Consider the following 27113-nt stretch of genomic DNA (forward strand, 5'->3'; position numbering starts at 1 on the left):
ATGTATTATGTTGTTATGTTATGAAAATAGGAACGGGGGCATTGGAAAAAGAAGCGTTATACCCAAAGTTGAACAAAGGGCACGTAGCAAAGCAAGAATTGAACCCAAACCTTCAGAGCCTGGGGTCTGACCCTCCTGATAATAACTAGATGAACTTGGGTGAATGTTACCTGTGCCTTAAGGATATGTGTTCCCATTATTCTGTAGGTTGCATATAAAAGGCTACCTCAGGAAAAAATTTGACAGTGTGTTGGATGCAAAAAGGCTCACAAGATGTGAGCTTTTCAGAGATGTCTCTGGACTATTACAATTTCATGCTGTAACCATCAAGATGCCTTTGCAGTATCTTACCAGAATCTTGAAGCAGTTTACATATATTTTTGCCTTTTAAAATATCAGAGCAAATATCTAATCAGGAGAAACATACGAGAGACTTCAAGAATTCCAGAAGGCCTGAACGGTTCATACAGGGTTGAATTTACTAACTTAGTAGCCAAAATATTTTGTTACCTTAACTATAAAAGTGTAGGAAGAATATTGATACATATAATCATTAGAGTCTCAAAGTGAGTCTTTTCTCCTGCTGAATACACACAGACCATAAACTCAACTGTTTTCTCCTTCTTGTGGATTGTTGATTATTACATATATTTGTATTCTGACTGTATTCAGTCCATGATCCCAGAACATGCAGGTAACAATATTGCAAAATACGAAATCCTTACTAAAAATAAAACAAAGGCTATTTTATGGACCAATAGAAAAGCTGAGAAAATCCATTTCAGAGCATGAGGGTATATGGTATAATATGAGTTTTAAAACGATGTGGGAGAAACATTTTCCAGCAAAGGGTCTGTTGAAAACAGAATCATATTATTCCATTTAACGTTCAGAAGTTATGTCTGAGTAGGGGAACAAGTAGTAGGTTATTGGATTTGAACTCTCAAGGAGAATTCATGATGGGAAGGGCATTTGGAGTTCAAAGATGGATTTGCCAGATACAATTACACCTGCTATTTCAACTCTTTAAAAAAATGAATCTTTGATTCTAAATGATAGACAGCATCTGGTGTCCTAAATATTTGTGTCATAGCAGTGCTATTGAAGAGGCACTGAGCCAGTTATAGGAGTAGTACTCCCTTTCCTTTTAAATTGCAAAACTCCGGACTAATTTACTTACAAATGTGAAAATAAAAATGCAATATAATAATTCTTTTAAGTGCAGACATTGCATGTTCAGATATAGCATCCACATTTACTTCTGCTATACTTTGGGTGCATAACATTGTTAGTAGGGTGCATTCAGATTTTTTTTTTTTTTCAGTAACTTTTTTTACATCATGAGCTAAACATTAATGTGCAGTAACTAACACCTGTATACATCAAAAGAGCAAGCAGGATTTGGGCCACAGCATTTAGAATTATGAGCTGAAAAGTAAATATTAAATATATCATTCTGTTAGTTTTAGTCCTTTGTCTCAGTTTGCACATCTAGGCATCATGCCAGAATTAAGCCTAGGAGCCACTGAATTGGAGAACAAACAAGCGTACGTTCTTCTTTGATAGAAAGGAAGCCTCAGAGTAATTTGTTGCTCTGCAATCCCAGCAATAAATCACAAGATTCTTACACTGCTGAGGTCACCTGATCTGCCAATACCAGAGGGAGGAGAGCAGAAGCATGTCTCCATTCATTCTCTCCCACCACCCACATTTGCTTGTTGATGGGAAGTATGCAGACATACCGTGTCTGCTTTGTGGCACACATCCAGAACCTGTGTGTGTGTTGTCCAGACAAAGGTGGATGTGAGGCTGTAATTCCAGACCTCCATCTGCACCTGAGAAATTTGAGTTTCTACCTATCTGAGTTCATATTGTATCCCATATCATGCAGTTTCTCATCCATTATGAACTATTTGTAAAACAGGCAAATCTTAACAGTACACACAAATAAGGGGGAGGTAGCTTTGATGACTGTGACAGGTTGCAGTCAGGCTTCTCTGAAGTCATTGTGCTACTATTTGGTGTCATTACCTTATAGACCTTTTGTACAGTACCCTGCATTTAACTCTCAACTTTTATTGAACAGGATGGTTTACGAAGATTATCAGGGAACGAATACATATTGTCAGCAAAACGTAAGTTTTAATTTGGTGGTTGCTGAGATATTAAAACATGTTAAGAGATTTAAGAAATGGGAAATGTGATCAGGTGTTCTTTTTTATAAGCATTGCTTGGTTTTGTTTTACTTTTATTTATAACCATTGCTCAGCAGCATTACTGAGCTTTATAGAAATGAGAGTTGCTAGGCATTACTACAGAAAAGAAAACATGTACATTGGGTAAATGTGTATCTCAGGGTTATTAATAGTGATCTGCAAATATATTCCTCAACAGAAACTCATCAGGTTGCTGGCAGTTTGATCTCTCCAATCTCCCTCAATGACATACCCCCACAGATAACACAAGCAATGGAAAATGAAGAACACTGGGATTTTGATATCTTTGAACTTGAGGCTGCCACCCATAAAAGGTCAGTAAACTCAAGAGCTCATAAATTGAAGTTGCTGAAAACTGACTTAAATGTCATCCTGTAATCAGCTCTTTAATTTCTCTACCTGTGCTTTTAAAATGGAATTACTTCTATTTTCAAAGTCAAATGTTTGAAATTTTCTCATTGTCATTTCTAGTTGTGTATGAACCCATTAAATATCTTCTGTTTCATCATACACTATTTCCTGCAGATTCCCGGTGGATGTAAGTGAAGATAATGTATCTTTGATATGGTATAATAAGAAACCAACATCAGTTTAAAAGCCTTCCTTTTCTGTTCTTAGTAATAGTAAAGTTCTACAAATCAAATTGTTTTCTTATGGGGATTCAAATTCAAATTATGGCCAACTACACACAGAGTCAACATGCTGGTCTTAATTTGATCAGTTGATACAGATCATGTTTTATTTTCTCTCCATGTAATTGGGTAATTTTTATTCCTATACAGTTCAAATACAGCTTTTCAGCAGAATTCCCATTGCCTTTCTCTGGGATTAGAGGAAGGTCTTTATTCTAAAATCTTGGCAGGCTACATTTTATGTATAAGATTAACTGAAGAATATTTACTGATAAAAAGTAGGGCATACCAATTTCCACCACAGAACTTTTCAAAAGAGATCAGCAGTTTTGATAGACTGTACTTCATTAGTAGCAAATGCTCCCACTAAGGCTGTAAATTGATCTTTCTTTTTAAATCCTTGTTTTTATTTTCTGATGCTTATCAAAAGTTCTCCTTTGGGTCTAGTTTCATGTATCATGCTTTGTCTTAGCTTAAAGCTTCTATAAGACAGTAATTTGGAGGCTAGATCCTGCAATGAATTGACTATCTTAAACCCTCGTCAAAACCCTAGATCTGTAAGAGCTTTGAAAGGTATTCAAAAACAATGTCTAAGAAGGATATCAGGCATTTAGTTAACATACACACACTTCATTTTTAGACCGTGGTTTTATGAGCCAAAAAAGTGGAAAAATAATCAGTTTTTTATTCTTCTTTAAAGTGATTTTATTGTAAGTGAAGAAATTTACATCCAGTTACTTTAGGGTTTTTTTTGCTTTGCTACATTTCCATTTCTAATGAAGTGTTATAGATACAGTAATTAAAAAAAAAAAGTAAAAATGTAGTCAGTCTGTGTGATTTACAACATTTAATATGCACATTGCAGTAACTTAAGACTTAATTATCCTAGCCAACATGCATGAGATCACCAGATAGGTTTCTCTGTTCTTACTGATTTGGAGAGACCACAGAGGGACAAAGGAGGTACTCTGTTGCCTGTCCTCTTACTAAAGGAATTATAATTATGACTGATTTCTGCTGTGTTTAAATAAATGCAGTTCATTTATTCAGAGAATTAAAGTGATCTTCAATGAATCACAAGTATGCATATGTTATTAGTATTGTCTTCAAGTCCAAGCAGACATATGGTAGTAAAGCAAAGATAATTCATTAAATCTAAGCTTTAGTGCATTACAGTTCACAGACACAGAAACCTGGAGAGACCTTTGTCTGACAGTGCTACGTGGGGGGGGTTAAGGGGGATTTAACTTTAGTATATTATGCTTCTAGTATATGACACGGTATTGTTGAATGTTTTTGCCAGAAGAAGTACAGCCAGCTCTAAAGTACCTCAGCAACTCTAAATGACCTTGCCTCACCTGTCAGGTGCAGCTAAAAATCAGAGTGCTTGATGCATCTGGAATCAAGCAGCAAAGTGAGATGCCAAAATAAGGGTTTAAGATACATTTTTAAGAATCCATATTTGAAAATATTTACCATTATACCTGTTCTTCTTAAGCAAAAAAATGTATTGGACAAGGAAACAGTGATATTAACTGGGTTTGGAAAAAGGCTAGTGGACTAAAACTTGATTTTTTTTTTTTTTTTCATTTGCTCTATTAAACATATTGCACTTTCACAGCTTTCAGATTAGAAATATTCTGTCCTGCTGTTCCGATCTTCATTCACCTGCCAGTCATTTGGGTTTAAATTGTGCAGTTTGGCCTGGGAGAAGCAAGAGTACTGGAATACAGTGATGTTGGCTGTTTTTGGAGACAGGTGTCTGACTGGGTTAGCCTGAAGGTTCATCTGGCCCTTATAGTCTTCTAGAAATGGCATACTCTGGCCTGGTCATTTGCTTCTAGAATACCTCCATCTCTCATCCTCCATTGTATGCAAAGTCAGTGAGCAATGGAAGCCTGCAAGGGGGGGCATAAAAGAAATGGAGCAGATCTGCAGTGCAGAAAGAATAGTGATTGCAGCATTGTATAGTATAGATATAATTAATCTAACTGTAAACAAGCTAGTTTAGGAATCTATGGCAGCAGCAAGATTACCTCCCTCCTCTTATGCACAGAGTTTAGTACTTGCTAATTTGTCTCATTTTGACTGCAGTCTGCCAACATAGACTCCCCAAGCCTCAAAATACTGCTACATGTAGTACAGCAGCAATATAGAGCCTTTTTAATATTCCTGGGAGTGTCAGGAACTGGCATGATTCTGAGAGTGTGCACGGGATGGGTAGGCAGAATATTTCTACAGGTCTGGATTGTAATTATGTAACAAGTCCTTATACCTAATCTGACATGTCATTGGTTAAAAATGCTGTATAGATTCATACTATTTATGCTGTGTAATATTCTTTCAACCTTATTTGTTTTAAAATTTTATGTTTATTTTTCTCCGCAGGCCTTTGGTTTATCTGGGTCTCAAAATATTTGCTCGCTTTGGAATCTGTGAATTCCTAAACTGTTCAGAATCAACTCTGAGGTCATGGTTACAAGTTATTGAAGCTAACTACCATTCCTCCAACTCCTACCATAATTCTACTCATTCAGCAGATGTACTACATGCCACTGCTTATTTCTTGTCTAAAGAAAGAGTAAAGGTAGGTCCACATTTATAAGAAGCAGCGTAGGTGGGAAGTACAGGTACGTTTAAAGGAAGATCTTGCAAAAAAAGATGCAGAGAGTCAAATGTCTAGTGCCAACCAGTTTGTTAACTCTGAGGTCTAAGAACTGGGCTGCTTTAAATGAGTTCTAGGATTGTCTTACAGTATATGTGGAAGGATGGATACTAATATTATAGGAATTGAGCTATTCTTGATGGGAGAATAAGAAAACCTCCTTTTAAAACAAAACTACTTTGTATAGTTAAACTTTCTCAGATAGTTGAGCTAATGACACAATTATTTTTGTGACAGCATATGCCAAATCCAGATTTAATGTAATAAATCACCATCTCTTATGCCTCGTGATGGTCATTTTGCAGAAGACTCCCAGGACAATATAGGCCATAAAATAGGTTTAGCGCTTCCAAAGCTATATCACCCCCCTGGATGAGACGCCCTGAGGCTCAAAGAGACTGCATTGGAGGAGAGTATTGAAAAAGATTACTTGTCACAGTTCCTTGTACCATAACACCCACTGGCATATTAGAGCCACTGACAACCAGAATAAATCAGAGCAACCTTTGTTCTCACCTGCCCAGAGGGCAGACTGGAGAAGGGGAGTTAAAACAGTGCTTGCATGTGTATGCAGTGGAGTGGCAGTACATATTTCTGAGTTGCATTTTTTGATAGAAATTCCTACCCTGAATTGGCCTGCCTAAGGATAGTGCTAGTGATGGGCACCTGGCTGAGACATCTGTGACTGTAAACAAGCTTCTGACAGCTCATTAACTGTAGTAAGTCCCTTAACCTGGAGCTGCAGCTCATTAGTGTGCTCTCCAGAGGCTGACTTACAAATACTATACGCCAAGTGGGAATAGAACTTCACTGGATATTTTCAGCCCCTGATTTGCCAGAGGTTTAGCTGGTCTTCCCAAGAATATCTATGAAAAACAGACAAGATCTGGACTCACTTTAGTGCCACAGAAGCATGACTGCTTCCTCCTTTTCCAGAATGTTATTTCCATTCCTCTGTAGACATCGGAAGAGAAAAAAAAATGTTGCAGCAGCAGCAGGAGCAGAATCAAAGTTCAAAATTCGCTCTTTTATCTTTTCAAAGTTACAGCCGAGCTGCTTTTGCGTTGTCAAGAGTTCAACTTAACCTAAATACAGAAGGCCAGATTCTGCCACTCAAATTCACACTGAGATTTTTTTCAGTAAATTGAACTCGGTTCTTGCCTGGGAAGATTTTCTTGCTCCCAAATTGGAGCAGTATTCTCAGAATCATTTCCACTTGTGTGCCACAGGAGTTAAGATGACAAAGTTAGAACACTTGACCTGAAGTTGGGGGTGAAGGTGCTGTAAATCCCTGCAAAGTTTGTTATGTCAGACTCAGGAAATAAGGGTCAGATACGCTGCTGTGGTCCTACAGGTCAGTTATTCTCCAGTTTCTGGCCACTTCCCATCTGCACAGGTCTTTCTCAGCCAGACTGAGCACTGGTCACTGTGTCCCTCTGAGGACAGCCTGTTCTAAAAATCTCTCTTCTAACTTCATACCACAAAAATAGAATCCCATGAGCAGCAGCTGAAAGAAAGGAGGAAGAAGCTAACACACAGCAAATTGTATTTCAGACAATGCTAACTATGTAACTAGAGTAGAAATAATTCTTTGCCTTTTCTTGTACTCCACAAGACCCTCCTGACAGTCCTCAGTGAATATCCTAGCTCCATCAAAGTCAAGTCACTGCATGAATTTCAGGAGGTGTAAAGTGGGGTAGGGGCTGTCTTTTCACCTACCAAGTCTAACCATTCAGAATGGTACTGGCAAAGCCAGTAGAGAATTTAGACCTTAAATTCAAGCTAATTTGAATGGAAATTATCTGCCCTGCTCCCAGATTCAACTGAGAACATTTCTGCTCTTGTGTCTCTTTCATTATATTAAGATTTCTGACATAATTGTTTTGTATCTGTGATCCTTCACAAAAAGCCAGCATAAACAGCATAAAGGCTAGTTTCCAAACTCATACAATACATTTCTGAGATGTTTGGTTCTTTTTCTGCTTTATGCTATTAATACAATATTAAAACTAATGTATAAAACCTTAAAAGTCAAATAGTTTGTATTTCATTAGAGGATAGATATAATTAGACATAAAGCAATGACCAATGTAAGTAGACATAAAGCATGGAATTGAGTACGCTAACAGAATGAGAATCTGATACAGAAAGTAGAGAACAGTGTGTCATGTAATTTTTCCATGGATATAAACCATCAAGTATTCTTCATAGAATTCATATTAGTTGTAGCCCCAGGACATTGTTGTTATAGAACTGGATATATGGGAAACATTCCTTACAACTGTAAACCTAGCCAGCACGTAAGTGAAATGTGATTAGGACACATTAAGTTTCCAAAAGAAATGAAGGGGTCTGGTGGAAAGAGAGTAATTTTTAGCAGTGTTGGTCTTTTTTGCAAGCCAAATACCCTAACTCCAAGTGAAGGTGGTCTCTGTGTTGTTAGAAAACACAAACTAATTTATTACTTTGCATTTCTTTAATTTGATGTGCTTTGTCAAAGGTGTGGCTTGAGCAAAATTCAAGAGGCACAAAATGGCCAAAAAAGTCATGCAGTGTTCAGTGAAGCTTATAATGAATTTTCCATTGCTCTGTCTAGAACATCTGACCCTTACTGATCTGCAGAGTTCTGGTTTTTATTCCTCAGCAACTTGGCTTAATCTTATGGACAGAGTAGGGTTTCTAATGAGTCTGCCGGAGCTGTTTAACATCTTTGTTGGCAACACGGACAGTGGGATTGAGTGCACCCTCAGCAAGCTTGCTGACAACACCAAGCTGTGTGGTGTGGTCGACACGCTGGAGGGAAGGGATGCCATCCAGAGGGACCTTGACAGGCTGGAGAGGTGGGCCCGTGTGAACCTCATGAAGTTCAACAAGGCCAAGTGCAAGGTCCTGCACACGGGTCAGGGCAATCCCAAGCACGAATACAGGCTGGGCGATGAGTGGATTGAAAGCAGCCCTGCAGAGAGGGACTTGGGGGTGTTGGTTGACAAGAAAGGTCAACATGACCCAGCAATGTGCGCTTGCAGCCCAGAAAGCCAACCATATCCTGGGCTGCATCAAAAAAAAGCATAACCAGCAGGTCGAGGGAGGTGATTCTCCCCCTCTACTCCGTTCTTGTGAGACCCCACGTGGAGTACTGCGTTCAGCTCTGGGGCCCCCAACATAAGAAGGACATGGACCTGTTGGAGCGAGTCCAGAGGAGGGCCACGAAGATAATCAGAGGGCTGGAGCACCTCTGCTATGAAGACAGGCTGAGAGAGTTGAGGCTGTTCAGCCTGGAGAAGAGAAGGCTCCAGGGAGACCTTATAGCAGCCTTCCAGTACCTAAAGGGGGCCTACAGCAAAGCCAGAGAGGGACTTTTTACAAGGGCAGGCAGTGACAGGACGAGGGGTAATGGCTTTAAACTGAAAGAGGATAGATTTAGATTAGATGTAAGGAAGAAGCTCTCCACTGTGAGGGTGGTGAGGCACTGGAACAGGTTGCCCAGAAAGGCTGTGAATGCCCCATCCCTGGAAGTGTTCAAGGCCAGGTTGGATGGGGCTTTGAGCAACGTGGTCTAGTGGAAGGTGTCCCTGCCCGTGGCAGGGGGGTTGGAACTAGATGATCTTTAAGGTCCCTTCCAACTCAAACCATTCTATGGTTCTATGATAAAACTAAGCATCCTTTTATTTTCAGCAAACTCTGGATCCAATTGATGAGGTTGCCGCACTCATTGCTGCCACAGTCCATGATGTGGATCACCCAGGAAGAACAAATTCTTTCCTGTGCAATGCTGGCAGTGAGCTAGCAATTCTCTACAATGACACTGCAGTGCTGGAGAGCCATCATGCTGCCCTGGCTTTCCAGCTCACCACCCGGGATGACAAATGCAATATATTTAAAAACATGGAGAGGTAAGCTTAAAACTCAAGGTCCTTGTCTGCCCACTAACAACTCTCACTTTATTCTGTGTAACATAAGATAATGCAAACAAGTATCGTAGAGGAGGGCAGTGCCTTGTGGATAACTGTCCATAGCCCTTGCAGAAGTTTGCTTCTAAAACAGTAGAGTGCTTCTGCCCATCCTGCACAGACTCAGGAGTAATCCCATGGTTTCAGTTCCTCCTGTGGATAAAAAAGCAGACCCTGTCTAAGGAACTTAGTGTAAATCCTAATGTTAGGAAGTCTAGAAGAATCATTTTGTACCATTGGACATTGCGGACAAGCTGTGGCTGAGTGGGTAGGTGTTTGCTGGGTAGAACAAGGATAGAAAGAGTCACAGAAAGAGTAAAAAATAAAATGCCTTGTTGCAATGGGAACAATAGTGAGGACCTGTTGTTCTTCCAGCCCTAGAAAGGCATTTAAGGTGAGGATTTAACCATTGCTTTGGCCCTTTCAAGATACAGCAGAAAAGTATCACTGAAAACTTGGCTGGAGCATGAGCCACTGCTGAGTGTCTGTGCTAAAAGCCTTGGGAACACACTGGTGTGGCATGTCCTGGCAGCCTTCCTGAGTAGCTGGTGCCTCTGATTCTGCCCAGCTCTTGCACTGTTTCTCCTAGAGATCCAGTTGTGCTTCTAGCATATATGTCTGCACACCAAAGGGTAATTCATCCAACATAGCTGCAGCTGCCCAAGCCTTTATTACTGTTCTTTCTTCCCGCAGCACCTCTTCAACGGAAACGGTCTGTAGCATTTTTGTTAGACTTGTTTTAGCAAGCAGCCCTTTGTGAACCAGCCAACATTCTTAATTGTTTCCTTCTTTAAACAGGAATGAGTATCGAACCCTTCGCCAAGCCATTATTGACATGGTCTTAGCAACAGAAATGACAAAGCACTTTGAGCATGTCAACAAGTTTGTCAACAGCATTAATAAGCCCTTGGCAGCGCTAGAAGAAAATGGGGTAAGCGACACTGCAAGTCCTCCTTAAAATGACTAGGCAGGGACTGGGAACCCTTGGCAGTAGGAAATTCCCATATGGTATTCTGAGAAAGTTCATCAGAAATGTGGAGAAAGAGAGACTAGAAACGTGTCTTTCACCTCTGGGTTTGAATGCCCTTCTGCTTAACATGGTCGTCACACATTTTGAGGGTGAGTGGGGCTCACTTGGATTCTATTAATATTGAAGTGCTATGATGTTCTACTTGGAACCAGAACCTTGGGCTATTGTATATTTTCCTGTTAAAAATGCCATTTTGATGAACCCAGTCACTCCCATGGAGAGAGTACTAGTGGCAAGGCTTGGCATTGTTGTTGGCCATTTCTGGAAAGGAGCAAAGATTTGCCTCAGAACAGAAGCTGAATTACTCCCTCACTCACTATGGGAACCGCTGGTGGTGCAGCATAAGGGCAGGTATATTGACTGCCATATGGCACATTCTCTGGAAATGAGGGCCTTCACTGCTGCCTGGCAGCATTCATGGGTTTTCTGTCTACTTTCTTTAAAAAAATCAATTTAATTTGTTACCAATCAAATCAGAGTAGGGTAATGAGAAATAAAACCAAATCTTAAAAACACCTTCCCCCCACCCCCCCCCTTCTTCCTGGGCTTAACTTTACTCCTGATCTTCTCTACCTCCTCCCCTTCAGTGGCGCAGGGAGACGGGGAATGGGGGTTGTGGTCAGTTCGTCACACGTTGTCTCTGCCGCTCGTTCCTCCTCAGGGGGAGGATTCCTCACTCTTCCCCTGCTCCACTGTGGGCTCCCTCCCACAACAGGCAGTCCTCCATGAACTTCTCCAAAGTGAGTCCTTCCCACAGGCTGCAGTTCTTCACGAACTGCTACCGCGTGGGTCCCTTCCACAGGCTGCAGTCCTTCAGGCACAGACTGCTCCAGTCTGCGGGCTTTCCCACAGAGTCATGGCCATCTTCGGGGGCATCCACCTGCTCCGGCGTGGGCTCCTCCACAGGCTGCGGGTGGGCATCTGCTCCACTGTTCGCCTCCATGGGCTGCAGGGGGACAGTCTGCTGTCCTACCACGGGCTGCAGGGGAATCTCTGCTCTGGTGCCTGGAGCACCTCCTCCCCCGCCTTCTTCACTGACCTGGGTGTCTGCAGGGTTGTTTCTCTCACATCCCACTCCTCTCTCTGCTGCAGGTTTTCCAGCAGGTTTTTTTTTTTTTTTCCTTCTTAAATATGTTATCCCAGAGGCGCTACCATTGTTGCTGATTGGGTTGGCCTTGGCCAGAGGCCGGTCCGACTTGGAGCTGGGGAGGCTTCTAGCAGCTTCTCACAGGAGCCGCCCCTGCACCCCCTCCCCTGCTATCAAAACCCTGCCACACAAACCTAATACCATATCATATAGACATAATCAATACCCATCTGGAACCCCATGGACACAATAAAAGTGCCTGGTAAGAACTCATTCTGAAAAACCACACCAGTTTCAGTAACAGCTTCAGCCAGCAGTTTTGTTGCCAGTAAGAGCAGTGTATAATTTTGTTGGAATGGTTTTTTGCAAAGAGAAGATTTTCAGAAATGATTATAATAAAGTGCATCGGTGGCAACGTCCTGTAGGAGCTGTAGTGGTTTTGTGTGTTTTCTTACCATGTTTTTTAGAAGGCACATTTACGACTGCTGCATGTAATGAGGGAGGGCAGTCTTTTTATTATCTGAAGGTGGGAGAGAAACAGGTCTTGTTCATTCACTCATCAGAAGCAGACTGGATCTTAACTGGAGGAGAGTACCTTTGTCCACACTAGAATTAGCTTTGTTCTTGGCACCCAGCGATGCTAATGAGAACTATGTGAATGTGAAGCCAAAGTCCCAGTAGGATACTGGTTTTACTGACTAAACTAGGAGAAAGGCTAAGTCCTCAGTTGGACAGCCTCTCTGGGTGAGTGTAGCAGCATTCAGCATTGGAGGGGAAGAGACATGGAGGAAGAGAAGGGAGCTGCTGCTTCTGGGTGACCTTGTGGAGTGTGTAACTCTCTAGGGCACATGGTCCTGCTGGAGGGCTGTGTACTGGCCTTGCTTGGTGTGCAGAGCGCCTCCTCCCAGCCCCAAGAATTGGGAGGCAGCAGTTTTTTGAGCAGCAGCATCCATCCAAGGAGCCAAACTCCTCTTCTTTCCTGTTATGGAGAGCTGAATAGCTGTTGCTGTTGAAGAACGGGGCTTGGACCTGTACAGTCAGACAGTAAAAACAAATACAGTGATGTATAGAAATCAAACAAAAGTTTAATTCTGCCCTTGAGCCCCAGGGGCTGCAGGGAAGTAACTGCTCCATAAGGCATTTATGATTCCCAGCATATTCTGCCCAAGGATGGGAAGAAAGACAAAGTCTATGTAATTTTTATTGAAAACAAGAAGTAAAATGTTTCCCTTCTTTTGGTTGGGAGTTTCTCAATTCAGCAGGTTCCTATTAAAAGGCCTGTAATGTGTGAGTGGGTATACCACCAAATCATTTGCTGTGCTTGTTGCTAGTAGAAAAACACTGGCAAATCCTTTTCCAGGTCTGGTTGTGTATCTGGTTGCAGTGGCAGCGTGTGTTTCCTGGCCTGGTTTCCAGTCATGGCGGTGACTCAGTGTAGTGTTTGCAGGCTGAGCTGCCAACCGTGTGTTCCGAATGGGACAGTTCCACTTAGTTTTTTTATTTATTATTTTTATACATACTTGTTCAAAGAGCCATGCTGAGAAGCTGCTCTGTTTGTTTCCTTTCTTCTTTTGTTTCATAAACTGAAAAAAATCTTTTCCAGCTCCAGCATCCTTTATCCTCCCATTTCCGTTCATGATGTCACCTAAGCCTATGACAGGAAGCCAACATCTGACATGCAGAGACACCTCTGCACTCTGAGCAGGATGCTGGGACTAAGCACAGTTAGCACATTTTATTCCCAAGACATCCGCATACAGTGCCCTTGGTTTGAACAGATCACAGAAGCGAACATCCTTTCTTGATTCCTGGTGGTTTATCTACTAGGATATTCTCTACTATCCTTAACTGAACAATCACTAGTAATTTTCAATGCTTAATTTCCATGCTTGAGTTTCTGGAGCTTCCATCATTTTATTCTGGCTTTCTCTTACGTAATTTTGCCATGCATTTGGAGATGTATTCACCTCACTTTGTTTGCTCTGTATCTTCCCTTCCACATATCTAAAAATGAGGGAAGAGAATCGGTTTGGGAGTCTCATTTTGGTGAGAACTGTGGAGCTGGTGTTTCTGAGCCAGTATGCTACCAAATAATAATTTTTTTATTATTGTCATTTTCTTCCTTTAGGAAGAACTTTCTTCCCCCACAAGACCTTTCTTCTGAAAAATATGTCCTAATAAAAGAACAGAATGTTTCTGCTGCTTTGTATCTCCCTCTTCGTACAAAATACTGCAGGAACTGGTGGCACATTATTATTATCATAATTATCATTATCAGTTGTTACTGTTACTTCTACACTGCTCTGACTATAGAGCAAGACCTTGTTAGGTGCCAGAGAAGTCTAGCATACTCCTTGCTTCAAAGAGTTTCTATTGTGAGTAGATGGTGTTGTAAATTTCTGTACCTACCCATCCCTAAAAAGTCAAGTAATAATACTGTACTTACAGGTAATTTTTAAAGATATTTTAATCCTGAATCTGTGTCCTTTGGAAACTTAGTTCATCAGAGCTCCACAGAAAATAGCTTCTAATCTGGATCATCAGAGCCTTTACTCATATTGGCTGTATACTGGCTCCAAATATAGAGTACTGTTGACGCGCTTATATGTGCAGCCTGGGAACCTAATATAAGCTGTGTGTGGGCTGAAAACTTTCCTAGACTTGCAGAGGCAAGACGAGGCTGTTCGGAAGCATGTTTCTAATATATTGCTTTAATACTGATAAACTCAGAAAGCAAAATTCCCAGTCAGATCAGAGACTGATGGGCTAACATGGGTCCAGTGGAAGGGAATGAGGAGCATGCCTGGGAGGCAATGTGGGATCTGACTCTCCTAATAGTAGCAGCGCTGTCAGATTGATTGATGCTCACGCCATTGAGGTTTGCGTGCAGAGGATGACCGTGCATGTCGGGTCAGTCTTTTTTTTTTTGAACCAGCTATTCCACTCTTAATGTGCAAGTCCATTAATCCTTGGATTTCAGCAGAGAATTACATTTTTCTGCCTACACAGTGCTCACCACTATGTGTGTAGTGATGAATGGATCCTCTCTGCACTTTTAAGAAGGCAGATAAGGCACAGAGGGATTAGATGACTTGCCCAAAGATGCCCAAGAGGTCTGTCACAAAGACAGTGACTGAATCCAGAAACTGAGTTCAGTACTAGTTCAGAGCTGTGGCTAACATTCATAATCCCCCTATAAATTTGGTTGGACGTCAAATAGGGTAGCCAGTAGCAGGACTGATCCTTGTAGGATCTGCTGAAAGCGTTCCCAAGGCACAAAGCTTTTGAGTAAGTGCACAGAGACCTTGCTAATGGATTGTTTTTAATTCTTAAATGTTACAGAATAATGGTGATGGAGAGTCAATCAAAACTGTTCTCACGTCTCCTGAAAACCGGATCCTTATCAAACGTATGTTGATAAAGTGTGCTGACATTTCCAATCCATGCAGACCCATAGAACAGTGTATAGAGTGGGCTGGACGCATCTCTGAGGAGTACTTTGCACAGGTAAGGCAGCTAAAATGGGCTGCTGAAATTCCAGGTGAGCATCTCTTGAAAAGGGAAGAGAAGGGTGCATATACTGCCAGTGTCCCAGAATGTCTAAGGCTGCATTACATAATGTGAAAAATAACAACTTTTTAATTTTAAATGATGGGATATTACGCGTGCCAATACAAGACTAGATGCCTTCACACAGACGAAAGTTGACAAATTCTACAGTGCAGTTTTTGAAAAATTTAAACTCTCATGTTGTTCAGTATGGAGCTGGGCTTTTTGAGTTTTGCCTGCAAATGTGTTCCCATCACAAGAGGCAGAGGAATGGTGCCTTCTGTGTACCCACATTCTGGCTATGCTTCAGTAATGGGATCATCAGCCCCTAGTGTTAGCATGGGAACAGCACTCACTCCAAGAAATGCTGTAAGACCTTAGCACACTGTGCTGCAGAATGGTTTTAGGAAGATGGGGAAAAGGAGAGGACAGAGTCATTATTGCAGATGATAGACCCAATGCTGCAATTGGGACTTGGTACCTCAAGGGGTGAAAAAGAGGATAAAAAAGATATTTTGCCATCTCTGAGTTGTACAGATTGTCGCTTCCATCAGAGATTGAAAATGATTGAGCATCTTTTACCTCCAAAGCAGTCATAATTTAATCCGTAACATGTGAAGTTACTTAGGGTCAGCTTTGTGTGTAGATGCAGAAGGTAAATGTATCACTTTGTGGGAAACACTGGAAGGCACTATTCGTCTGCTGTTTCGCTGAAACCTAGACGACTAGGTGCTCAAGATTAAATTGCTGCTTCTTCAGATTTATTCAGGTTCCTCTGTTTATTTAGCAGTTGCATGCTCTAGTCAGTGCCAAACAATCTGCTGCTAAAAGAAGCCAATTAACAGAATGTGTCTTAGCTGAATAATCACAAGAGTGTTTTTTGCAGACCGATGAAGAAAAGAGGCAAGGTTTACCTGTTGTGATGCCAGTTTTTGACAGAAATACTTGCAGCATCCCCAAATCCCAAATATCATTCATTGATTACTTCATTACTGATATGTTTGATGCCTGGGATGGTAAGCAAAACTTTGCTGTATTTCCTGACAATAACTATTTTGTGAACATTTGAAACTACTGTGATACAAAATTGCTTTCTTATGGCTCCTAGAGAAAGGGGGAGAAAAGGGAAGGTTTCTGCAGTTCAAGTAAGCTTAATAACTTCGTTATTGCTTAGAAGTATTTTGATACTGCTACAAGCCATTCTCATGGCTTCTCTTTAATATATTAGATTCAAGCAATGTTTAACTTTCTTCGTTTTAAACTTGTTTCTCTGTAAATGGAGAACAGAACATATTCTCCTTGATAGCACTTTGGACACAGTCATTTTGTCCATGTTAATATCAGTTATTCTTCAAGACAAATTTCTACATTCTGGAAACTGCTTGGGGGAGCAGCTGTTTCCTTCCAAGTGCTGCCTCCGTGGTAAAAGTGGTCAGAAATGTGACTCTCCTGAATGCCAGATCATGACATGTGACTGAGATTTGATGAAGTAGAATAATTACAAGCATAATTAGCTGTGCCCCTCCGGGAAAACTGAGTCCCTTTGCTGGGACTTGCAATACCAGTATTAAGTAGACTTACAGAACTGTTCTCAGTGGCCTGAGTGATACATGAATGATGAAAGCTATACAGCCAAAACCATTTCAAGTATCACTATGACAGATTTAAGCTTTCCTACTTAACACAGTTGCCAAGACATTTCAAGTGATATTTAAGCAGCAGAATCATGTGACTGTTTCGATTCTGCAAACTAAATACACTCTGCCCTTTCTTCCCTAGCATTTGCAGACCTGCCAAATTTGATGCAGCATCTGGATAATAACTTTAAATACTGGAAAGGACTAGATGAAAGGAAGCTGCGGAGCCTTCGACCACCACCAGAATAGCAATTAAACCATGGTGTGTAATTTACTAACCAGATGCATATTTATTCAAGCTCACTTTTATTCATGTGATTTGAGATTTGTTTTGGTCTCTTCAGTATTACAGTAAGGCTAGCCCATGCACTTGGGGAACTTTCAAATTCAAGAGAACATGAGGTCAGCAGTTGACTTCCACAAACTACCATGTGTGGACTCCAATGAAATAAGCCTACCAAGTGGAATTACACTGGATTGCTGCAGTACTTGTCCTGAAGAGGGTTTATTAGTGAACATATTTTTGTGATATCTTCATACCAGTATGTGAAGCTGGAAGACCTTGAAGAATCCTCATAAAAAGGACATTCACTAGAAGATTTTGCTTAATCCTCAATCCTGCAAGTGAAAAAGAATTATCTATTAATAGAGACTCACGGCTTTTATGAGAAAGCTACATGCTTTTTATAAGCACTTAAGACAGTTACATAGAACAATCAGACATTTAAAATGCAACTCTATAAGAAGGAATTTTTGATCTATGAAAAATAGATATACTCTATTTTTTCACATCACAGAAGGTGCAATCATTCACTTCTGAGCACTACTGAAAGTGAGTTCTCTAAGAAATTTAGTAGCAAATGTAAAAAATAACACAAGAATTTTTGAGGTTGATCGTTAGCATCTATGATTAAAATGATACGTTTTATTTATTTTGTTAGATGTTCGATATTTTCTATGAATTTATAAATACTTAAAAGCCAAAGCCAACTTTAGATGCATTACAAATTTACATGATTCATACTCATTAATATACATTTAATTGATGTACAGACCTTTTATTTTCATAATGCAAATACAAAATACTATACAATGATACATTTTTATTGCACTGTAAGGATAGATGTGTATGTTTAAATATTGTCTGATTTATGTTAATTAAAATAAGTTTTATTGAAAAGCTCTCACCTGAGAATAGTAGAATAAACGAGAAATGTATACTGTCTGAGCACCAGAACTGCAGTAGTTCTCCCACAAACCAGTGACGACCACCTGATCTTCCCTTGGCTACAAAAATAATAATAATATGTTGGAACTTTTTGTTTTCTCCCATGAAATTTTATGACTGAATTCCCTGTCAAAGTCTGCCTTATTTTATATAGTATTTCTACAAAGCATTCCACAGCATATATGAAGAGGTAATACTAAACATCTAATGAATTTCAACGTTTTATAGCCTATGTATTTTCCTCTGCCATGAAAGAAACAGAACATAAAACCACCAACAAAAACCGTTAACTCAAGAAGTTTGTAAAGGCTGTGTACCTTCACAATTTGAATGAAACCTTCATAGCAAGCACCAGAAAATAATAAAATGTATATTTTAAGAAGCGTCAAAGTCCTAGCCATTTCATTTGAAACTTACATTTACTTTGTAGTTTGCAGACTAACAGATACATGAAATTCTTTTAAAAATAACTAAGATACTTGCTGTCTGGGGAAGGGAAGAGTTGAGGGGGTTGGACTGGCATAAGGGTGATGAAAGGTGGTACGTGGCTGTCAAGCCCCTGTATTTGTGGCCAGCCCATGGCAAGCCCATCGAACCCTTGTGTGCCCTTGGACAAGTCTCTTCACAGCTAAAGGCAGTGCCACACTCTATTCCACTGAAGGACTGAAAGAGTATCCTGTCAGCCTTCCCGGTAGGCAGAAAGGCACTCCAGAAGCACTGAAAGAACTGCTGACTATTGTCAGTGCAGAGGCATTTTGAACTCTTCCTGAAGAAGCACAAGCAGGGGCAAGATGGATGATGGAGCAATTCAGGGACTGCAGCACTAGGAGCCTTAAAGCAGGTAAGAAAGGAACAGGTGACTGCTCCAGGTGTTACCTGTTTCTGTGTTTCTTCTTAATCTCCAAGCCGATGAGACTCATGGGCCACCACCATTTGTAGCTCACTACTATTCATGTTTGCATCATGCCTTTCTGCCAGTGCTGCCCTTACCCAGCTTGTGTGCTCTCCCCTCCTACGCAGAATTTGGGTTATATGTTGTCGGGGCAGGGAATTCCCTTTCGTAATTTCCTTTAGTTCATCGATGCGTGTATATTGCCTAAGCCAGCAGGGCTTGGATCCTGCCTAGGAGTGCCCAGACCATGCCGCTGTCTCACTGACAATAGTAGGACAGAGGGCTTGGGGTCCTTGTCGATATTCCAGGGGTTCTACAATTGATACTGAAGGGGCAGATACATTTTCATTGAAGGCTGAAATAAACCAGTATCCTGTTTTCAAAGGGAACATGCAAGGAGAGGGAGAATTAGCTGCTAGATACATTGTTCTCCTGGCAATATTACATTGTGTTTCCCTATATATGCACCTTTTGTAATCAGCTGTAATTTGCCACCTGGCATTAATCTCTTCTATTGCATGCAGGCTCCTGTGCCTAGTTCAAGGAAGAGCTATTCTGACTGCATTAGAGGGAAGCTGCATCACACCGTCAATATCTCCTCCACTTATCTGCTGCAGTGGGGATAGGAGAGAAAAAGTAACAGCATATGGGCCCAGAGAATGTCTGCAGGAAGGGGGTAAAAATATTTCTTCATAAGCATAGTTAATATTCTGGGCTATATTAATGAATGGTAAAAGCAGCTAATTTAACCTGCTATAAAAATGCCTAATCCATCATCATTGAAAAGATGTGATCAATATGATTAATTCCCTGAAATTCACATTGCATCTTTAATGCTATTACTTGGAGTGTAGAGCTGTGCTAATCAGCCCTCTGTATCAGCCAGATTTATGTCCATATTGGTGTACAATAATTTCACTTAACATAAAACACTGATTTGCAGCCACTGAATGCAGCTCTGTTCATTCTGTTGTCCATTTAAATTTCGCTGTTGCCAGGGACAGATTATAATTAAAGTCTGGAACCACCATGCTTGATCCTCACCTAAGATCTCTTCCCACTGAGCTTCTCTCTACAAGCTACACCTCTTAGACCTTCTGTGCAGTGTGAGGCTGTGCAGGTTCAGTGGGGGCGATTCCAGGCTGCTGCCCATGCAGCAGGAAGGGCCTAGCTGTGGGGCAGTAATAGCTCTAATGTGATATTCATCGCTCCAGGATCCAGATGTCTTTGGATCCCATTGCAGATTCTTCAGCCATTCCAGATCCCCTTCCTTTCTTCTCCAATATTACATAGCAACATCACATGCCCTGTGCTCTGAACCCTTTCCAGTTTAGTATCTCTTCCCATGCTTTTTGAACTATCACTCGGTGATGGAACTCTGCTTGGGACAGTAACCATGGCTTTACTGATGGTCCTTCACCATGGAAGGAAGAACACTGGAATAAACTGAAAGAGTATGATTGAAGTTATTCCCAATTTCAGACAGGCTGGCAGTCTTATACGGTGTCTTCACTTTTCATTTGTTCTTGCTTTAATGCTAATACAAGAGTAAATTCCAATGTAGACATGATGAAGGAGAGGTCCTTTATGCACCTCCAGGGTTTTAATCTTAAAGCTTTGTGTTTTAAAACTGAATAAGGTTCAGCAATTCAGTATTAAATTACCCATTCAGAATGATTGGCTCTATTTTCCATGCTGCATATTTTCAATCGGGTAATACGGCTGCTAAACCTGGGTATCACTTTAGTTGCTTCCAGGTGAGTCTGAACTATTATGATCTGGTAAAAAAAATGTTGGCTTCTCAGCAAATTGCCCTAGATGAATATCTTGGTCCCTTCAAGGGATTGGTATAAAATTCTGAGTAATAACTTCTTATTCTTGCAAAAAGAGAAACCAGACAGGTGTTGTGTGCAGCTACCTTGTCACAGGTCTGACAATGGCTTTCATACTACGATTTTCCCAATGGCTATGTATAAATTAAAAATTACCTGAAATGGAACAAATGCCTCGGTTTTTGTTGCAGTGCTTTTTGCTATGGCTGTCTCTGCTTGTCTCAGTAGAGGCATCATTGATACAACACTTAAGATATGTCATGAACACGAAGGAATTGAAGCACTGACAGAGCCGTTCCTACATAAAGATACGAAAGGGTAATAAAATTAAATATCTACTAATCCCTTACATGATGCTCAAAAACAGCACAGGGAAACTGTAGTCAGTTGCACCCTTCTGTGAGACCAGAAGGGTTTGAGTCATGACTCTGCGTGGAGCACTTTGAAATGAAGTCTCAGAGCTATTCACAAGCTTCAAAACAAATAATCTCTCTGCTGACGTGTGACATCATGCCTCCAAGGTACAGTGGTCCCAGGGGTGCTCGTTAAATGATAGCAGGATGGATTGCATTTCATCCTGACATGATGTTTGGATGCAGAAAATGAGCTTTTAAATTACTACCATGTCCCTGTGCAGCCTGTATTGCTGGTTCAGAACAAAGGGGATGTCCAGGTGCTTCAGCTATTTTTTGTTCTGCTGAAGCTATGGCTCTGTGGGCAAAGGACTTCTGTGTTGTAACACCGCTGAATGCTTTCTCTCAGTGCCTGCTTTGAATGCTACTAAGGCAAACTGTCTCATGGTTTCTTTTTCCCTTGTTTAACATCTTTAAGAATCTCCTCCCACACTTCCCATATAAACTTCAGTGAACTTAGCTTTGCAAACCCTGCAAAGCTATGTGTTAGCATCCTCTTTAACAAGAAAGGCAACTGAGTTAGAGGAGGCCAGAGGACCCAGAGCCACCAAGCAAAATGGGTTTGACGCTTCTAAACACCTTTGAAGTCCTGGACCTTCAAGCCCTGCCTGTGGTTTAACAGTAAGTCTTTCTCAGGCCAGGAAACAGTCTGGTCTTCTGATGTTCCACTTTTTCCATCTCAGCTTCTCTGTCTTCCATTTTTCTTCTGATTCCATTTGCTAGGAGTCCTTCCCTTAACTTCCACTGGCTGTGGATCTCCCTCAAACACATAGCCATAATGCTGGGACTAAATCCTTCCTTTCAAACTGACTCTTGCTGCTTACAACAACTTTTACCACAAGAAAATCTTCTTTTTCTGATTCAGGTTGAAGTGAGCCTGGAAAAATACCCTGTAGTGGCTGAAAGGCTTACACTGGTATCCAGACGCAGGAGGAGAATACAAACATAGTTAACTAAAACAGCTTGTGAGCACTGCATTGCTACTGTGTGCAGTGTGAATGTGTAGGCAAGGTCTTTTGTATTGTACTCCCACATGCAAATTGAAGTTCAGGAGTGTTCACAGGCACCTCTGCCTTTGAGGTTATGTTAGCAAATACAAGCAACTGTGGACACTTGTTGAAATTTGAATCTCTCTTTTCTTGGTTTGCTTGCTCCCCCCCTCGAGTGGCAAGAGTCATTGCTAGAGCTAAAACTAATCTTGATTCATTCAGCCCATGGTAATTAACAGAAGGTACTTCATCATTTAATCACACATGTTTCTCTTGAGGTAGTGAAATAGCACAGCGACGCACACAGTTTTAGAGAAGGAGTGAAAAAGGTGATTGTCTGGTTTTGAAATGAAAGGAGGAATTTAGCCAGTGTGTAATTATTCAAGTGAAAAGTTGGTCCTGTCTGTCTTTAATATTCCAAAGTGGTATTTGATGTAAATCCTTCCCCACAGTTCATTACATTAGCTCTTAGCTCAACCTGAGCATGCTGAGTGCCAAGTTCAGTGTGCAGCATGTTTTATAACCAAGTAGAATGACGTCATCCTAGTGATCCTGCAGCTCCCTATTTCCTTAGGAGGAGGTATGGCTTTGTCTTCAGCCTAAAGATGAAATGGAATATGTTTGGTGAGATTCCCTTGGTATTTGCAGTGTGGATGTGTGAGGAATATTGCTTTGCACCTGCAGAAAGAACTGTCCCTTTTTGCCTAAAAAACCCCAAAGATGTTACTTTGCGTGTAATATTTTTCTTTACAGAAAATGAAATTTTTCATTTACAGATCCCTAAGTGCTTTACAAGAAGACCCACAGAGCCCTTTCACAGGTGAGTAAAACAAGTTGCAGGAAAGCACAGTGGCTTGTCGGCATCTACCCTGTGGCAAACCCTGGCCTAGTCCTGGAGGCTGCCAGGCTGCTGCTGAGGGCTCTGGGTTGAGCCATACTGACTTTCAAAAAAAGTGGGAAGAAAAATTTAAAAAGCAGGTGCTTTCATAATGGTTTGTCACTGCCACTTTACAGAGATACTGGTCAGAGCTCCCGAGAAGCCAGAAATCTGTCCTCCCTCCCCACTTTGTCCTGACCTCAGTGAGACCTGCGGGAGTGCCGAATGCCATCGGTGTGTGCACATGGAGTCCCAGCGCCTGTCCCCAGCGGTGGCTGGTGCCAGCTATTTCAGATGCTGTTTACCGTAAGTAAGAAAGACTGCAATGATATAGCATGAATGTAAGTGCTAAGAAACAGGCAAGGTGCCCAGCCACCCCACTGAGACTGGGCTGGAAATGGCATGCATAACATCAGACACAGCTCTTGGAGATAGTTAGGGAGAAATTGCATGAATAGACAGTTTTCAGGACATCGTGAGAGCAAAATGAAATTCTCCTCACCATACAACCAAGCCCTACAAGTGAGCAGCTTCTCCCAGCTCTTGAAAATCCAAGCTGGCAGACTCAGTGCAAATATGCCGTCCCCTGTTAGGACAAATCTCTGACAAGCCAAGGTCAGAAAGCAGAAAGTTTTAGCTGCTGTCTCATGCCAGGAACAAAAAAAGAAAGAAAACAAAAAGCCTTGTTTTAAAATAAGCTGTTTTAAATAAACAAGTGTTCTTTGAACCACATCAGAGTACGTACCTAACAATATTTGTTAAGTAAATATCAGTGACATGTTTAAGTCTGACTCCCTATGTATTAGCAAAGTGGTATTTGTGTTGCTTTTGTTGTAACAAGAGTCAACAGTGTTTCTAGAAGGTGGTCTGAAAAAAGGGACTTTTGGGGTTTTTTTCCTAGTTAGCATCCCACAGAGAAACATCTGCCCACCAGTAGCCCCACCTCAGGACTTTCAAGTAAAAAACCTTCCCAATGCACTGATTTTGGTGAAGTTATACTTCGCTTTCATTGGCTTAGTTCGGTTCATAATCTGCCTATTAGGTGTTATTTTTTACCCATGGATCCACCTTTTAGATAATTTTGGCTTTCTGAAGGAAGTCTGCCCTGAGACTGGTTGCAAATACATGGTCACATTATTATAGTCTGTACCTGAAATGCCACAGTGCTGTGGCTGAGCAAATTCAGACCTGTTCCCGCCTCTTCTGATAAACTGCTCCCTGAGCTTAGATTTTCTTCAGTTTGATAGCAGTGCTGTAAGCACAGAGAGCCACCCCTGCACAGGCCTGCTCTTCATAGCTTCACAACTGAGCTGACCCAGCGTCAGCCAAGATACACTAGCAATATGCAGAAAGCCACTGAGGGACCAAGAGGGCAACCACACAGCCTAAAAGCCAATGGTTGCTTTTCCATGTGCAGCAAAAGAAAAAAGTAATATAAATTTCTAATTTAAACAGATCTTTATATATGCATGTGTATTTTTGTCTGTCTGTCCTTTGACTTTTCAGCTTATTTAACTCTTCCAAGAGCCAGATATTAACTCTGGGATTAATGCAGAGACAGAGGAATGCAAAGCAAGAGAACAGGTTGTAACAATGATGATGCCAAATTTTAAGTTCTCCACCAGGAACAAAGGTTTTCTTTTACGTCTGACCGGCTGTGAGGAAGTCGGACTGCTTCTTAAGTGACCTTTCCTGTTTGTCAATACAAGTGATCTCTTTGGGTATGCGCAGAAATTTGGGGCTTAATATATCATCACTGTAGGCCACGTGCTTCCATGTATGGGAAGCAATGTGACTTTTTCTCCCTGCCTTTGTGGGGTGTTGGAGAGAAGGAAAGGTCGTGCTCTGTGGGACCCAAGGGGGCAAACTGCAGTTCATAAATCAGGTTTGAGCTACCCCAAAGTCAGGCCACTGAAGTCACGGTGAGGCTCTGCAGGCAAAAATGACAGCTAGGCTTTTATCTGTATGCCATGGCATCGCAGGTTGATAGTATGGCTTCTTTCTCTTCTTTAAAGCTTTCATGTCAGAGGAATCAAAGCCCCCTGCCTCCCCTTCCCAAATTGACTCCAGTTAATAATGGCACAAACAGTAGTTAGCTCAGGTTTGAAAGAGGCTTTGATGAGATATTGCTCTTTGATAAGCCATTTCAAGGGCAGGAGGCAAAGTGTTTACTTTGCTTGGAAGAGGAGTCTGATGAGCAATTTGCTTTTCTTTTGCTGAGGCCAAGCAGAGCTTTGTTACCTCCAGAATACAGAGACTGCAGAGGTGGTTTAGGGCTACTGCTCTTTACCTCTGGCTATTTCTTCGCCTTGTGCAAGAATAAAAAGTTACGAATGAAGCCCAGCAGCTTGTCCCTACCTGTGACAGCTGCCTCTGTGCTGAGCCTTAGCAACCATCCGCTCCCCAGCTTTCCCTCCTATGGCTGTTTTTCCTGCCTTTGGCTGTCCTGGGAGGCCCTGAGGCACCAGGAGTGCAGTGAAACCCAGGAGTGCAGCTGGTCCAGAGGAGGCCAAGCCGCAGACAAGCTGCAGCTTCATGAATAGCTGAGCCCTCCTAACCATGCACTACGGCAGAAGGTGGCAAACACGCAAATAAGGCTTCAGGTTGGGCTGGCCAGCCTGACTGGTGGTGGGCCAACCTGTAAGACATGAAACGATTTAGTCTGAGGATACTGAAGCTCTCCCAAAGCCTAGGCCCATACTAAATGCACCAGGTGCTTTCCTGGAGGCAGGAAAAGCCACACCAAAGGAGTGAAGGCAAGCAGGGCTGCTACTGAGTCTTGCTAGAAGAAATGTTTACCAACTCAGATTATAAATGGCGAGGCTATTCAGTGTTCATCCAGCGTTTTATTACACAGGTTGTGAAATATATCTAACCGCACAGGCACAACAAATACGTTTACTCCAGCAGCATAGCTGCAGCTTTCAGGTCAGCATGGGAGTAGGACAGGGCAGGAGGTGTTGGGGCGGCCCCAGGAGTTTCCAGACCACATACTTCCCAACACTGTAGATGCAACATAAGGAATTTCATTTAGAGATTGAGAGAAAACTTGAGTGTATCCAACTGGCTGCAAAATACCTCCAAACAGAGGGCCTCTGCACGCTACTTTTGGCCCAGCCCAGCCTGGATGGTGAGGGTCCACACAGGCGGATTTGCGAGCTGTGGACCGCCTGCCCCAGGGGTCAAGTTATCTCGGCAGTTCTGTCGTGGCCCCAGCCTGGCTGTTGGAAACCCGGGGGCTGCTGGTGGCTCTCACTCAGCTGTGCCGGAGCTATGCCCGGAGCGGGGCGCAGGGGGAAAGGAAATCGCTCGCCCGACTCGGTAGCAGGATGTTATTCACATGCTTAGATCTGCAGGATCAAGCACTTGTTACCGGAAGGAAAGGAGATGGACAAGATAAGCAGGTGTTGCACAAGATGGTGGGGTTTGGGAGAGGGCTGCTAGAGGCAACAGCTGAGCTACAGCCAGAGCCATCGCTGGAAAAAGCCGTTCCGCGGCCCGGCCGACGGTCAGGCAGGGCGCACTCCGTGGTGCCCTCGGGCTCGGTCAGTTACTCCTCGGCAAAACGCTGCGTTCTGCGCCGTCCCGAACCAGCCGCCGCCTCCGCCGCAGTCCCGGCGGCTCCCGCCGGTCCCCGGGCGCCTCCGCAGCCACCATTTCCCCCGGGACAGGCGGCCGGAGGGCTGGCGGCCGCCGCCGCGCTCCCCCGCGCCACGCGTGGCCAGCGGCTGCCGGACGGAGCTCCCACCCGGAGTGAAACACGAGTCGTCTCGGCACGCTCTGCGCCACGGCCACGCCGGCGAAGGGAAGGCAGCGCCCGCCCGGCGCCCGGCTGTAAGGTCATGTTTATTCAAGCAAAGAAGGAGCCGGCCCCCGCCCGGCGACAAATGCCCGCCCGCCCCCCGCCGCGCCCGGGCAGGAAGCGGCGCTGGGCGGCCTCTCCTGGCGGCGGGGCGGGCGCTCGGCTCCGCTCGGCGCCTCCGCCCGCAGGAAATGGTGGCCGCACGAGGTGAGGCGGGAGGGGAGCCCTCGTGGCGGCGGGGGGCTGCCCGCGCCCCCGCTCCGGCGCAGCGCCTCCTCCGCCCTGCCCGCGGCGGGTTAAGCCGCCCGAGGGCG

The 27113-nt window shown here is 42.7% G+C and overlaps 1 protein-coding gene across 8 annotated transcripts in view; it reads left to right on the top strand.

Annotated features, from left to right (window-relative positions):
- The window catches only part of PDE8A (phosphodiesterase 8A), a 143645-nt gene that overhangs the window by 112452 nt on the left and 4080 nt on the right, over positions 1–27113 (top strand). For 6 of the 8 annotated variants that reach the window (XM_030013479.2, XM_030013473.2, XM_030013475.2 and 3 more), the window contains exons 15-26: positions 2087–2135; positions 2395–2530; positions 5237–5435; positions 9189–9406; positions 10262–10394; positions 14923–15087; positions 16016–16145; positions 16909–18835; positions 19411–19562; positions 21550–21752; positions 22897–22940; positions 23135–23303. In XM_030013479.2, the coding sequence (XP_029869339.1) occupies positions 2087–2135; positions 2395–2530; positions 5237–5435; positions 9189–9406; positions 10262–10394; positions 14923–15087; positions 16016–16145; positions 16909–17015 (1137 nt within the window). In that variant the 3' untranslated portion in view covers positions 17016–18835; positions 19411–19562; positions 21550–21752; positions 22897–22940; positions 23135–23303. The remainder of the gene's footprint in view (positions 1–2086; positions 2136–2394; positions 2531–5236; positions 5436–9188; positions 9407–10261; positions 10395–14922; positions 15088–16015; positions 16146–16908; positions 18836–19410; positions 19563–21549; positions 21753–22896; positions 22941–23134; positions 23304–27113) is intronic. The other 2 variants (XM_030013471.2, XM_030013470.2) reach the window with 2 other exon arrangements.

This window comes from Aquila chrysaetos, chromosome 5, assembly GCF_900496995.4.
Source record: "Aquila chrysaetos chrysaetos chromosome 5, bAquChr1.4, whole genome shotgun sequence".
In the NCBI taxonomy this organism is placed as follows: Eukaryota; Metazoa; Chordata; class Aves; order Accipitriformes; family Accipitridae; genus Aquila; species Aquila chrysaetos.